Raw genomic sequence first — 15,815 nt, forward strand, 5'->3', positions numbered from 1 at the left:
CTTTGCTTGGCTTCCAGACTGGAGGGCTTTAAAAACAAAAAAAAGGATCCACTCAATGTGTGCTAAGTTTCCTTGTGGTAGGTTTTCCATATCCTCAGTATGCTGTTTCCCAAACCTGCTTTACTCCATTCTTTTTGCATAGAATACAGTCCAAATACACAAGCACATTGTGGAAGGAGCGGTGTGCATATTCCTGCAGCAAAGGCCCTTTGCACATTGGCATCATTTTTTCGCAATCAGCTCCACACAGGTACCATTTTTGCAATATTTTTTCTTGCCATGCCACCATAGGGCTTTTTGTGGCCCTTAACTGCTATGGCACTATAACAATCCATTGCCACATGTCTATTTTTGTTTCAGAGTTTAGCTCTTCTGAATTCTCATTTTTCAGAAATGAAGTATGCAGGTCTTTTTATTGAGGAGATAAAAGCAAAAGGACACAGGTAATTTTTGTTCCAATTACCTGAAAAGGAATGGAGAAGGGAAGCTCCAAAATGGCAGAAGGGATATTATTTGTGTGTCACACTATAGCACTATAACAATCTATTGCTATGTATCTTCAGGTTTTAACAGAACCATTATAGTGCTATAGAACATATGAAGAAAGGATCATAAAAGCACTGGCAAGCTGCCATGGTAGCCAAGGTGACAATTCCTGCAAGAGCCAATGTGAGGTTGTTGTGGAGTACAGGTGGAAGCTCTGTCACCACAAGTGCTTCTGCATTCACAGGGACAATGAAAGCACTGGAGAGACTTCTCTCCAAGTGGAAGCAACCTTTGGCTGATTTTGAGATATAGGAATGTTACATACCACATCTGTCATACCATATCCTTTTTCAGCTGCTGCACAAATGTCCTGAAACTCACATGCAAATTCAGAGGACTCCAGCTCTGAGGACTGTTCCCAATCCTAGATTCCTTCACCATCAGGCAAACACATCCAGATCCTCCACCTTACTCTCTGGCTTGATTACTTTAATCAGCAAACTCCAAAACCCAACCAACTCATAGCTGGTTGAGTATTATCCTTGCTGACCTTAAAGACACGTGATGGAAATAACAGAGACAGAAAGGGACCTGTGCGCATTTGCAGTTGCCAGGCACCTTCATATTGCCAAAGAAACAATTTCTTGCCACCACCCACAAATTTAATTTATCTTTGTTTGATAACGAAGAATTATACCAGTGTTGGTTGCTATGGATACACAATTCTGCTGGGGGTCCTTATTCAAGCCTCCCACAAGCTCCTGATCTACTGTAATGTTGAACTAGATGGTGGGTCCTGGTTGATTGTAGCCCATCCAGTGATCAAGTTGTTGGCGTAGGAATAAGACAGTAATATAGGTCTGAAAGCTGGATTGCTTGCTTGTTTGTTTTAGCTATCTAAAATACCCAGAGCAGTTAGATTGACGAGTTGCAGGAACATGATGCAGTAACTGTCATTCAAACACGAAGAAGCTAAGCTCTCCCATTCCTAAACTGAAGGCAGCCATTAGAAGGGTGGCTGCGAAAGAGAAAGGTGTGCATGTTTTGCAGATAATAGCATCAAGCTGAAGAAAAATACAGCCTGCCTAGCCAGTTTTATATCTGTTTTATACATGTATGTGCCAACTTATAAAATGGAGAAGGGAAGAATGTTGTAAGCCACTTTGTGTTCAGATTGGGGAGAAGAGTGGGGTATAAAAGAAGTAACATAAAATAGACTTGTTATATGAACAGTCCTAAAGGTAAAGGTCCCCTGTGCAAGCACCAGGTCATTGCTGACCCATGGGGTAACATCACATCCCAACGTTTACTAGGCAGGCTTAGTTTACGGGGTGGTTTGCCAGTGGCTTCCCCAGTAATCTTCCCTTTACCCCCAGCAAGCTGGGTTCTCATTTTACTGGCCTAGGAAGGATGGAAGGCTGAGTCATCTTCCAGGAAGGGGAAATTTCAAGGGAGATTCATCTCCATCGACAAGGGAGAGAAGACAGAAATAATCCACACTGGTAGGCTGATGAGCAGAATACTCTGCCTCAGGACAGGATACCTAATTGATTTCCTAGGCCATCTATTCAATCAATCAAATTTATTCATGTTGTGGTCACAGACCTTAACAATCCAACTACACCCAGAATAAAATAAAATTCAACCCACAGCTGCATTGATCCACTATCGCAATAACATCTACTACTACACATTGAAATAAAACAATAAAAACTCCCCCCCCCCATTAAAAAACATTTACCATGATATTGTGGAGCATATCAAGCCATTATATTACCTGTATCAGGCCTATTAAAACTTTTCCTTAGTTTAAACGCTGTAATGAAAAAAGAGGCCAAGGCCATCTATTAATCACTACTGATACATTGTGCAGATAGCTGGTCCCTTAAGAAAAATCCAAAAGCAGCACATTGGCTGCTTCTAATATGCATGTCATTACTATACTGGAGTTGGAGAAAGTTAATAAGAATCCATGTTTAATTGCATATCTGAGTGCCTTGCAAAATTGGTTCACAATGTTTTTACTACGTTTTCTCCTCAGGACATAATAAACTCAAAAAGAAAATGTAATGCTCCCTTCTTATATCTAATCAGGAAAATATGACAACCAACAATACTACTTACAAATAAAAACAGTTGCCAATTCCTAAACATTATGTAAACAAATAATACGGTCATATACTTTTTTGTACATTCAAATTTATATTAACAGTATTCCTTAGTTAAAAATTTCATAGATAATTATGTTATCTATAACCCTTTTCCTAATACTGTTCAGCCACCTGTTGACTGGGCAGCTGATTGTCATGATGCTACTTGCAAGCACACAGGTTCTCATAGAGGGCTTCACAAGTCATATTCTGCAAACAGCAACACTACTATATAGAGCAGATGAATCGAGATTTAGGATCTAAAGATGCAATCCTATAAGTGCCTACTCGGGTTTACCTCTGGGTAAAAAGGCACAGGACAGCATGGCATGTACTATATGTCATTGGCGGAGTGTTCTAAAGCAGAGGCACACAACAGAAACCACACTGAAGCTTACTTTCAGTTTTACATTTTTATCCTGAAGATGGCTGCAAAAGAAAAGCAGTTTTCTTACACATTTTTCTTAACCCATCTGCTTTCTACCCTCCTTTCTATGTCATATAGCATGCTTTTTCTGTCTTCTCTGCACCACCACAGCGCCCTCTGAACCTTTTTCTCAGTCAGGGTTGCCAGGTCCCTCTTGGCAACCGGCAGGAGGTTTTAGGGGCAGAGGCTGAGGAGGGCAGAGTTTGGGGGAGGGGAGGGACTTCAATGCCATAGAGTCCAATTGCCAAAGCGGCCATTTTCTTCAGGTGAACTGATCTCTATTGGCTGGAGATCAGTTGTAATAGCAGATCTCCAGCTAGTACCTGGAGGTTGGCAACCCTATTCTCAGTTGACCCACCATTTCTCTATTCTATAGCCCTATCTTCTCTCTTTGCATCACCACAAGTCTGCATTCAAACTTAGTTCCCTCCATTTCTTTTTTCTCATTCCTTACCATAGGTGTCTCTGCAACTCCACATTCGGCAACCATTTTCTGTCTCTGCACTTCATAGTACAGGTCTCTCTTCTTTCCCTTTTGCTTTGTTTCTCTACTCCACAGATGTCTCAAGTCTCCTTTCCCACCCACTTCAGTCAATTTTTGTTGTATTTTATCACACCCATCCACTTATTTCTACTGCTCCTCACTGAGTTCAGCAGCTACAGTACAGAAGGCTTTCATTCTCCCTGCAATTCACATGCCGAGGAGTCTCAAGACAGGGTTGCCCAACTTCCAGATGGGGCCGGGAGTTCTCCCAGAATTACAACTGATCTCCAGTCTGCAGAGATCAATCCCCCCTGGAGAAAATGACAGCACAGACTCTATGGTATACCTTAGATTCTAGGTGAAATCTCTCCCCAAATTCCCCCCTCCTAGGGTTGCCAGGTCCCTCTTCGCTACCGGCGGGAGGTTTTAGGGGCGGAGCTTGAGGAGGGCGGGGTTCAGGGAGGGGAGGGACTTCAATGCCATAGAGTCCAATTGCCAAAGCGGCCATTTTCTCCAGGGGAACTGATCTCTGTCGGCTGGAGATCAGTTGTAATGGCAGGAGATCTCCTGCTACTACCTGGTGGTTGAGCAATCAAAATATACACCACCACACTATTACACACAGTCAGGAACTTAGTATGGAGTCGGCTAGTTAATTTCAAGTCAATCACAGACACAAAGTAATCCAGAACGTAACAATTTATCACATAGGTGCAAAAGTGCAAATGTGCAGTGAAAGACTTACAACATACAATTCTATATACAATCCTATGATCTCGATCCTATAAGGTAACAATCTCCACAATTTTCTCTTGAGTAATCTTCACAAAGGTAACTGGAGAGCAAAATTCAAAAAGTCCCGTGAGGGTAAGGTTTCAATAGTATTTCTAGAAGAATGAAGAGGGGCGTTTCAGTTCTTCTTCAGACCCTTTTCAGTTTAATTCAATTGTATATGTTCATAACTTATCTCCATTTTTCCATTCAGGATAAAGCTGCAGCCACGTACTGTATATGTTTTTTCAAAGTTCCCACTCAGGGTATATCATTTCACATATGTGGTTGCTCAGATGCTATCTGTTCCCAAAGGGATACAAAGTGCTACTAGAAATACTATTGAAGCCTTACCCTCACGGGACTTTTTGAATTTTGCTCTCCAGTTACCTTTGTGAAGATTACTCAAGAGAAAATTGTGGAGATTGTTACCTTATAGAATTGAGAACATAGGATTGTATATAGAATTGTATGTTGTAAGTCTTTCACTGTACATTTGCACTTTTGTGATAAACTACCTATGTGATAAACTACCTGGTGGTTGGCAACCCTACCCCCTCCACAGGCACTGCCCCCAAATCTCCAGGACTTTCCTAGGCCAGAATTGGCAGATCTAGTCTCAGATGCAGGTGGCCATGTGGTGAGCAATGACTAGGGTTGCCAGGTCCCTCCTCGCCACCAACAGGAGGTTTTTGGGGGTTTGAGGAGGGAAGGGACTTCAGTGCCATAGAGTCCAATTGCCAAAGCGGCCATTTTCTCCAGGTGAACTGATCTCTTTCGGCTAGAGATTAGTTGTAATAGCAGATCTCCAGCTAGTACCTGGAAGTTGGCAACGAACAACTGCAAATCAATAGACAACATGATGCCACCCATGCCTCTGAATCCTGAGAGAAGAGAAGCAATGCAGGAACAGAGATGGAAGCATTCAGCTATTCCCAACCTCACTTTTGATGAGGGCTTTATGTTCCTGCAAAAAGGTGGGAAAGGTTGCAGACAATAGGTGTTAAAATGGAACATTCTCCCACTGTTTTCCTACAGTGATGATGTACCAGTAGTCGCGTAGTGGATCGATCTGGACTGGGAGACCTAGGTTCAAACCATAAAAGGAGAGTATCATTAGTGGGGAGGGGAAGGGAGAAAATTTGACAGTGTTTATAGCAAACTGTTGGTTAGTTCGAATGTAAATATCAAATGTTCCCTGCCCCCCCTCCCTTGTGTACTGCTAAGAAGAGCCTTGCTGGGTCAGACCAGTGGCCCATCTAGTCCAGCCTACTGTTTCACTCAAAAGCCAACCATCTACCCTGGAGGGCCAACAAACAGGGCACAAAGGTCAAGTCCCTCCTCACCATCCATATGACCCAGCATGGATCCTGTGTTCTCGGTGGAGCAGGGTTTTACTGTGGGGACTCACTCTCATGGTTCGTTTGGTGGAGCACCACACAAGGGTCTTCTTCTCATTATAACAAAGGCTAAACCAGCAGAGACCCAGACAACTTCAGAGGCTCATCTTCGACTGATCAACTAAGTAAAATATGTTTTGCCGTAATGAATTATATTTGTAATATCACTTTGCAGGCCAAATTACAGCAACTGTTTTAGAACAAGCTGGTGCCAACTAGGCTCTACCCTAAAACATACTTAGGATCACAGTGCAAAATGTCTATCTACCTTTATGTTATCCTTTTTCTTTTTAATTTCTATTCTGACTTCCCTTCCAACTGGGACCATCAAATCAGCTGTTTAAGGGCTGATTTAAGACTGCTCCTGCCTCCCTTAAACATCCCTTTCTGACAGAAGGAAGCTGAAGAGGCAAAACTTGCTGGTGTGGGAACCACAAAGTGTCTCCAGACTGTTCCCTCACAATTTCTGTAGTAAGGAGGTCTCCTCAGTAATGAGTACAGCACAGCCTAGAAGGGATTTGGAGAGACTAAAAAGGACGTTCCATTTTAAGAAAACAATCCCTGACGTGTTGGGAGGTACACCATGTCCATTTTCAATGTTGGAGGAAGCTACATGCAATGACATATAGCCTCTGGCATGCCTGACTAACCACAAAAGTTTCAGAATAATGAGTCGCCCTCTCGCAATCAGAAATTATTGGACTGGAGAATATGTTACTGGAAATATTACACAAAGATGGGCCACAACATTTGAAAGCCTAAGACAGAGCATTCAAACAACACCCACAATTGTGGTAAAAACATCTTAAGCAAATAAATGCACATTTCCTACCCTTTCATGGTATCTCAAAATCTGCCACTTGAGGTGGACTGCCTCACTGTGACTAATGTTGGGTCTTAATGTCAAATTTTACAAACTTACTGTTGCATCCATGAAAGACAGAATTTTACTTTTAACAAATGCATATGAATGTTAGGAATCCAACAAACAGTTGTGAGCTATATCTGTGGAGGGCACGGGCACCCCACAGGCTGTTTGGTTTCTGGTCTCAGCCTCCGCTTCTTAGATGCAAGTTAATTAAATCCATGCTTCTGTCCCTTCCCTCTAACATCTAATTCAAAAAGTCACCCAAAGCCACAAAAAAACAATAAGAGGGTGTAATGAACCCAACTACTTAACTTCATCTTAAAACCATTTTTCTCCTTCTGGGGATTGCTTCTGTTCATGGGACTCCATTGAGAGAAAAGTGCCTTTAGAGAGAGCTCATGTGAAGAGGACAAGCTCAGGCAGGGAAGGGCTTGGCTTCCCCCTTCCATTCACACTATGCTTTAACCCTAGGGTTGCCAGGTGCCCGCTGGTGGCGGGCAAACCCCCAATTGACCCCTGAGGGTTGGCGGGCAAACGTGCATGCGTGCGTGCATACCACGTCCGGTTTAGAACTGGAAGTTCCACCTCGCGAGGGGTCTTATACCTCTTAGTTTGAGTGGTAAAGGGCCGCTTTACCACTCAAACTAAGAGGTATAAGCCCCCTTGCGAGGCGGCATGCGCGCGCACATGCACTTACATGGAAAAGCCTTCCACTGGAGAAGAGGGACCTGGCAACCCTATTTAACCCCACACACACACACACACACTCTAGGTATCTGGCTATAAACGAATCCTGACACAGAGGTTCTGCTGCCATTACATCTAGTTTCCAAATCTCTTTTAAGAGATGGGATCGTCAGGAATATGACTGAGTCACACACTGAGCATATGCTTGAAATCAGAGTCCATTCATCTTTCTTTGGCTTGACCAGCAGCACCCTCTAATGACAGCTTTTAAAGTTTTGTTTTGTGAGCCCAAGGAAGGCTGAGAAAGAGGGAGCTCTAAGTCAGTATGTGTGTCACAGAAATTAATGGAAAACCAGCATTATGTGCCACTGGCATCATGGAAATCACAACAATGGGATCTGGAAACCGCATTAACCATCATTGTCTGTGGACGTGGAATAAGGAGAGCCGACACCAAAGCTGGAATAATCAAAGAGCCAACTTTATTCTCATTGCGCAAGTGACCTGCAGCACACACAGGGCAAAACTCAGAGCTAATTGCAATGCGAGCAATTGGTGGGATGCAGAAAAGTCACACCTCCTCTTTTTTGTGCCTCCCTGGTCTTAGGGCGAGGTCACTCTGGCTCAGAGCCCTGAGCTGGTAGGTGAGCACAGCTCATACTCTTCCTTGCCAAGCCTAGGTCAAGAATAGTGGCACCCTTCAAGGGATTCCTGTCCCAGGTCCCTGAAGGCACTGGGGCCCCAAGTTTCTGGTTTGAGGGTTACCCCTTCATCTTCCAATCTGATGCCTCAGGGTGCTCACCATGTACCACTGAAGCCACATTTTCCTGCACTGCTCCCGCATGCCACCTATCGATTTCAGAGTAGGAGAGATGGGGGGGGGGGAAACTAGTTTGCTGCCAATTGTGCCAGAAGGGCAAAAAATTCCTACCTGGCCACCAAATGGGCAACTAGCTTGTGCCTGCTCTGAAACAGAAGGAGGGAGGGAGGGTGCCTCTTCACATTTGCTTTTCCAAAGAGGGAGGGTAAGCCTATATTTGCCCCTTCCTTGAGCCAACCCCGCTTTCGGTGTCAGCTCCCAGGCATGAATGTAGACTGGATCTCACTATGCACCAGCCAGGGGCCAAACCCTACCCCCTTCTCTCACTTCCTTGAATGTGAGGATGGAGAGGCCTTCTCACCAGTAATATGCAAGAAAGCAGAGGGAAGGGAGAGTGCAAACACTTGAAACTGAAGCAATTTAAAAAGAGAAAAAGCATAATAATACCTGTTTCCATTATCACCTGGGCAGATTCCACACAGATGGTTTCCCCTGTTTCAGCCACCTGGTTTGAGCACTTCCCCCCATTTCCACATGACATCACCCTCCATTCCTGCACAAGTTGTAAACAGCCCATTCTTTCTGCAAAAATACTTTTCAAAACTTGGGGGTGGGGAGATGTTTTTCAGCATGATATAGTTGGGACAATGTTTTTCTTGTGTCTGAAAGGGTAGATATACCTTGTGTAGCAGAACAGCTCCACAACAGCAGAACAGTTTCCTGGAGGACACATTGTTATCCAAATTAGATAGTCTCCACTTTAGTTAGGGGAAACAGAGTAGGAGACTAACCTTGTGAGAGGTTGGGTAACCAGGATCTTCGAACCTTTGTATACATGGATAAATCCCTTGGGAAAATTTCAAGAAGGAAGCTTTGTTTAAATAAAATGGGGTTTTATTATAAAAAAATTAAAGCACACAATATAAACACACACACAATTCACACAAGAGCTAAGGAAAGTAAAGGGTGGAGGGGTGGAAGAAAGAATTAGGGTTTGGGTGATATTTACCAATCTAGAAGAGCGACGTCCTATAAAAGCAGCACTGTCGAGGGAGAAACAAACCAGCGTTTTTGGAAGCAAAGCGAGTAAAAGGCCCTACACACAAGCAGGGGTAAATGTTCGATTCCAAGACACGCACACACTATGAATGCCACAAGGGCTAATTATTTATACAGCAAAATGAGTCCTGGGGCAATATGAGGTAACTGGCAAAGAAAGCTTTACCTGGGACAAAGAACTTTGAATGCTCCTCTGGACAAAAGAATGTGAAACATTTGATGCATGTAAGGAAGCGAAAGAATACCTATGTGAATGCATAATTAATTGCTGGTGATTGCTCTGTATAGACATTGGAATGTGTGGGGATGTCTGAGGGGTTTCTTAGGATGGGTGTAAGCAGATAGGAGAGGTTTGCTCAATCTCCTCTGAATGCCTGACGATTGGCTTGAGGGGCATCAGATATTCAGAAGAGTAGCTAGGCTTTTCCTGAATAACCTTGATTGTCCACAGTTGATGGTGTCTGCTAGGAGCGCCTAATTTAATATGAGAGGGAAGTTTTAGCCATTCCCATTGTTTTCATTTGTTCATTCCCATTGTTTTCATTTGTTCATTGGGCCTTGCAGAAAATGCAAAGTTGTCAACTCCTCTTCCAACTCTAAGGTATAGCACAAACAAAAATGGCTTCCAGGTTCCTGAAAGAGTGGTTCATCTATGTGGAGCAGTACCCTGCTGTTGTGCTGGCCTTGTTCCTGGCCATGGGATAAAGACAGCCCTGGTCGCCTTCACAGACGATCTCCATAGGCAGCTGGATTGAGGTGGGTCAGCGCTGCTGTAATTATTAGATCTTACAGCAGTGTTTGACACGGTCGATTATGATCTGTTGATCCACTGCCTCACCAATATCGGGGTATGTGGGACAGCCCTTCAGTGGCTGCTCTCATTCCTCCAAGATTGGGAACAAAGGGTAGTGCTAGGGGAGAGGGTATCACCACAATACTCTTTGTTATGTGGAGTCCCTCAAGGGGCGATCCTCTCTCCAATATTATTTAACATCTACATGCACCCCTTTGCTCAGCTAGTCCAGAGTCTTGGGCTGGGTTGCCATCAGTATGTGGATGACACCCAGCTATATCTGTTGGTGCCATCCCAGATGGCTGAGTATCTGGAGGCCATTGTGAAATAGTTGAAACAGAGCTGGCTGAAACTGAATCCATCAAAGACGGAGCTGGAGCTGGGTCTGGGGAGAGTAGGAAGTGGGACATCGGCTCCCAACTCTTGATGGTGTGCACCAACTGTTAGGAGCCTGGGTGTGACTCTGGATGCCTCCTTTTCAATGGAGGCATAGGTCACACATGTAGCCTGACCTAGCTACAGTGATCCATACAACGGTCACCTCCAGGCTGGACTACTGTAACTCTACAGGGCTACCCTTGAGGCTGCTCCAGAAACTTCAGCTGGTCCAGAATGCAGCGGCAAGCGTCCTTATGGGGATCCCATGGGAAGCTCATATTCAACCGGTGCTTCACCACCTGCGCTGGCTCCAGGTTGAACACCGGGTCTGGTTCAAGGTTTTGGTGCTGACCTTCAAAGCCCTAAATGGTCTGGGACCATCATACCTGCGGGATTCCCTCTCCTCATATACCCTCCAAAGAGCATTACGATAATCTAATAACAACTTACTGGTGGTCCCCAGTCTGAGAAGTATCTGGCTGTCCACGAACAGAACAAGAACTCTTTCAGCTCTGAATCCAGCCTGGTGGAACTCTGTCAAATGAGACCTGGGCCCTGAGGGACTTGGCTCAATTCCACAGGTCCTGGAGGACTGAGAAGTTTTACCAGGACTATGGTTGAGGACAGCGACTGTTTCCATCTTAGCTGGCCTCCCTACCCTATCCCTCCTCCTTGCCTGGTTACCCTGTCATTGTTAGCTACGTGGAAGACGTCATCAGGAATCTTTTAGAATTAAAAAAAAAAGACTTTTAAATGATAGGTTTTTAAGTATAAGAATATAAGAGCCCTGTGGCGCAGAGTGGTAAATTGCAGTGCTGCAGTCTAAGCTCTGCTCACGACCTGAGTTCGATCCCAACGGAAGTTGGTTTCAGGTAGCCGGCTCAAGGTTGACTCAGCCTTCCATCCTTCCGAGGTCGGTAAAATGAGTACCCAGCTTGCTGGGGGTAAAGGGAAGATGCCTGGAGAAGGCAATGGCAAACCACTCCGAAAACAGAGTCTGCTTAGTAAACGTTGGGATGTGACGTCACCCCATGGGTCAGGAATGACTTGGTGCTTGCACAGGGGACCTATACCTTTATCTTTTTTTAAAGTATAATCTATATTGTATTGTTATGATGTATTGTTTATTTAAATTCTTACCGTATATACTCGCGTATAAGCCAAGTTTTTCAGCCCAAAAAAGGTGCTGAAAAAGCCCAGCTTGGCTTATATGCGGGTCAATACGGTAGGGGGGGAGGGGGGAAACTTAAAACTTACCGCCGCCGCCGCCAGCCTGCCCGCGCGCCTTCTCTGCGGGCCAGGAGCGGCCCGAGGGGCCTCCTGCGTGCAGGAAAGGGGCCGCCGCCGCCCGCCTGCCCGCCCGCCTTAAGGTAAGCCTGCGGAGGGGAGGGGCTGCATTTCCCCCTCGGCCTATACGTGGGTGCCTAATTTTTCCCCATTTTTGGGGTGAAATTAGGCACCTCGGCTTATACCCGAGTATATACGGTATATCTGGTTGTGAGCCACCCTGAGCCTGACTCTGGTCAGGAAAGTGTGGGATAGAAATAAAACAACAACAACAACAACAACAACAATGCTCTAACTGTGCTGTTTTTTCACCTGAGGTCTTTTTCACCTCCTCGATCTCCTCTGCATTCTCACATGCCTCCCGCCATCGTTTTCGCAGTTCAGTACCTGCGCTAAACAAAATCCAGGCTGCGGCCACATTCTTTTTCTTTTTTACAGGGCTTTATTTCTGTACAGTATTTTTGAAACAGGTTCAGGGCTCGAACAAAAAGCCTTTCTGCCAGGGATTTAAATAGGCTTGACAAATGCCCAGCAGGGATGAGCAAAAGCCCGCCAGTCCACCAGTTTGTCCGCCCACCCTCAGCTGGTTGGTGGGCGGAACAGGGCCAGCAAGGGGGAGCCCGATCAGCATATACATGACCCGTGCAATGCGCTGATGTCTCTTCCAGTGCCAGCCAATGGCGAGGAGCGACCTGGCAACTCTAGACTTAAACCTTTCTTGCAGAACCATTGCTCCAGCCTGAAGCTATCATCTTTTTTAGTCAGTGCCTGCAATACTCCCTACTTACCTTGGGTAGTCATTTTAACATTCTGAGTCAGGGTTTTGCCAGAAAAATCAGGCCTAGACAATACAACAAATAAAGCTTTTGCTTACAGTCGCTAGGCCTGAGATCCCTTCATAGGAGACCTAGCAAAAGAGGAGACTGGGATGAGCTCTGAGTGGGGGAACTGCTGCACCTAACCGCAATCAAATTCACTCTCCAAGCACACACCCTAACACGCCAAGCAACTTTCTTGGTCAGTGGGCTGGTCAGAGGTCTACAGCGCAGTCTAATGGAAGGGGTTTTTGGGGTCTCCTCACCTCTCCAGTGCAGTCTATTGAAGTGGAATTTCTGGGGGGAAGAATTTTAAGGAAGGGAGTTTGAAATGTCCTAAAACTAAAACGGACTACAAAAACACACTTGCCCTCAAAATGGGATTTTAAAATAATTTTATTTTCTGTACTAAAAAGTGTCACAGCTATCTCTACACCACCAACAGATGTGTAAACACATATACCCCAGTTCAGACACACATGGATTGGACACGAGAATCCCAAAGCTTTCTCCATCAAAATCCTGGAACACCGTGGACAAGAAAGAGAGCTGAAGAAAAACTTAAGTGAAAGGTTCAGAGAAAGATGTTTCAACAGTTGTTCAGTTTTACTATGTAAACCTCCATGTGAATTTGTTTATATGCAACCTTTGAACAGCATCCCTAGCCAATTTCTAAGGAACTCTCCTATAGCTATAGATGCTGCTTGCTAAAGAGGGGTGGGAGAGAAGATCTTCCAGCTTGCCCATTCCCAGGGGCAGTCTTAGCCAATAGGCAACAGGGACAGCTGCCCCGGGCCCCATGTTGGTGGGGGGGGGGTGAACTGCCCACCTCCCTGCACCCCCAATGGAGGGCAGAAAAGAAGAAAAAGAACGGGTCCCACCACTGCCACCTACCCCACCCACTTCTTTCAAAGGCAGATTCTTTGTTTTCTTGCCTTGTTTCCTTTTATCCTGGGACTATAGTCCATTTCATGCCATTCAAGTCACCAAGAGCTTCTGACAAAGCGGTTGAAAAGAATGTGTGAAGCAGCACTGATAAGGGAAACTAAAACCGGCTCATCATCTTTGCCCAGACCACACAGTTCATTCCATTCCAGTCTATTAATATTCCTTCCTATTTATATACTGGCTCCTTGCAGCAATGTAGCAGAGCTACAGCTGCCTAGCTGAAGTAAAATAAAGGTCCCGTTAGCCAATCGGAGAAAGTGATCACTGGACAGAGAGGACTGAAAGAGATGTGTCAGGAGTAAATGGTGCGCAGATGCTGGCACAGCAGAGCTGATGGATCATAACTGCAGCACACAAGAAGAGCAGGTCAATACTCTTACTGCAGAGGCAAGGCTGTCTCAAAGAGCTGCTAGAACTGCATGCTCAGCAGCATAAGTAACAGCCAGCAAGGACACTGGTAGAAGAATATGAAGCTTATGCATGCTGTCCCTCAAGCATAATTATCCAGCGTCAAGCAGGGATTTAACACCCGGCAGATCACAGACAACTTAAACAGGAGTGTTGGAAGATCTGAACTTGAAGATGGAGAACTCAGGAGGAATGTACCTGAACATGGCTGCAGTGACCTCTAGGGTGGGTGTTGCCCGACTGCTACAGGCAGCATTTGGATGCACCACATTCAGCCTTGTGGCCCACCGAGGGGGATTCAACGAAGCCTACGGCACTTTCTGCATGGCTGTCTGGTGTTTTTGTTTTGCAGTCACCATCTTTATCATCACTTGTGAGTTCACGCGCCTCCACGGCTGCCTGAGCATCTCCTGGGGGAATTTCACAGCTGCTTTTGCCATGCTGGCCACTCTTATGTCCATCACAACCGCTGTCATCTACCCGCTTAATTTTGTCCAATTCAGCTGCCATCCCATTGGGTGCGAGAAGAGAGACTTCAGCATATCAGCTAGTGTCTTTGCTGGGCTTCTGTTTTTCGCATATGCCACAGAGGTGTTTCTGACTAGGGCCAAACCAGGACAGGTGACCAGCTACATGGCCACAGTTTCTGGCCTCCTGAAAATTGTCCAGGCCTTTGCCGCTTGCATTATTTTTGGAGCACTGGTGAACGACAGCCAGTACAATAGGTACGTGGCCACACAGTGGTGCGTGGCTGTTTACAGCTTCTGCTTTGTGCTAACTGTGGTTGTGGTGAGCCTCAACGTCACAGGAAGGACGGCAACACTCAGGTGCCCCTTTGAACGCTTTGTGATTATTTACACATTTGTGGCTGTCCTGATGTACGTGAGCGCTGCAGTGATCTGGCCGGTGTTCTGCTTTGACCGGAAGTACGGCTCTCCGCACCGCCCATATCAGTGTTCCAAAGGCAAGTGCCCCTGGGACAGTCAGGTGGTGATTGCAGTGTTCACGTATGTGAACCTGGTGCTTTACGTTGCAGATTTAGCATACTCTCAGCGTATTCGCTTCGTTTCACACCCTTGATAGCCAGTCCCAATGCTACGAAGCTCTCATGGACTGGAACAGCGACAGATTCGGAATACTGACATTAAGGGCTCACCGAGGAATTAAACATGATCAAAAGATTGTGGATGAGAAGAGGCCAATCACTGAAAAACATGGGATGATTGGGTAGGAGGTAAGAAAAAGATCATATATAACCTCAAAGGAAGAAAGCCTTTTTTCCCTAGATGTCATCAACTGCTTAATTCTCTCTTCTAAAGACAGGGACTACAGCAGAGCTACAAAATCCTCGTAATTCCAGTAAATGCATAGGCATATTGTAACAATAGCAGCACATGACTAATATTAAGGGTGGTTTTGAACTGTATTTAAGGACTACTGGGGGAGTCCAAAGTTACAGCAGCTACAGAAATTCATGTCTACAACTGGAGCAGTCAATTATTGTATTTGTGTTAAAGTGAGAAGTTCTATGTAAACTGGCAAGATTCTGCAGGAAGGGAGGAAATATTACTACAATAATAATGAAGATTTCAAGAATGAGAATCTCTTTCCAGATGATAGAATAACTATTTCCTTATGCATTTACTTGTTTGTGAGTGACAAGGAGATTTGAGTTGGGCAGAGATTTGAGAAGCAAAGTATACTGTCAAGTTGGTAATTGAAAATGGGGTCAGGAAGGGTTGCTGTGGATAGAAGGCCCCAAAATAATTATTTCCAGATTGATTTTCTCTTCGTTCCTTCAAGAAGCATCTGGGCACACCTCTTTGCCCTAAGAAACTGTGGTTACCAATAAAACATTAGCCTTTGAACCTATTACACAGAAAGAAGTTTTGCTTTCTTCTTCTTCAAGAGTTAGGCAACAGATATGGTTTAATTTCTCAACAAGCTTGGCACCGAAAAACCTGCATATTAATTCATCATTTAGAATATGTCCTGGCATCTCACGGTCTTTTCCAATGCAAAAAGGACATGAAT

At 45.0% G+C, this 15,815-nt stretch overlaps 1 protein-coding gene across 1 annotated transcript; it reads left to right on the plus strand.

Moving 5' to 3' along the window:
* Positions 1-13,717: 13,717 nt before the first annotated feature.
* Positions 13,718-14,872, plus strand: MYADML2 (myeloid associated differentiation marker like 2). The gene has a single exon (XM_056865238.1). It carries the CDS (start codon positions 13,956-13,958, stop codon positions 14,859-14,861), a length of 906 nt encoding a protein of 301 aa, XP_056721216.1. The 5' UTR covers positions 13,718-13,955; the 3' UTR covers positions 14,862-14,872.
* The last annotated feature ends 943 nt before the right edge of the window (positions 14,873-15,815 follow it).

Source organism: Euleptes europaea, chromosome 1, assembly GCF_029931775.1.
Source record: "Euleptes europaea isolate rEulEur1 chromosome 1, rEulEur1.hap1, whole genome shotgun sequence".
Lineage (NCBI taxonomy): Eukaryota > Metazoa > Chordata > Lepidosauria > Squamata > Sphaerodactylidae > Euleptes > Euleptes europaea.

Excerpts from the sequence above, each read along its gene's own strand:
- MYADML2 (XM_056865238.1), top strand. The coding sequence starts at position 13,956 with ATGGAGAACTCAGGAGGAATGTACCTGAACATGGCTGCAGTGACCTCT.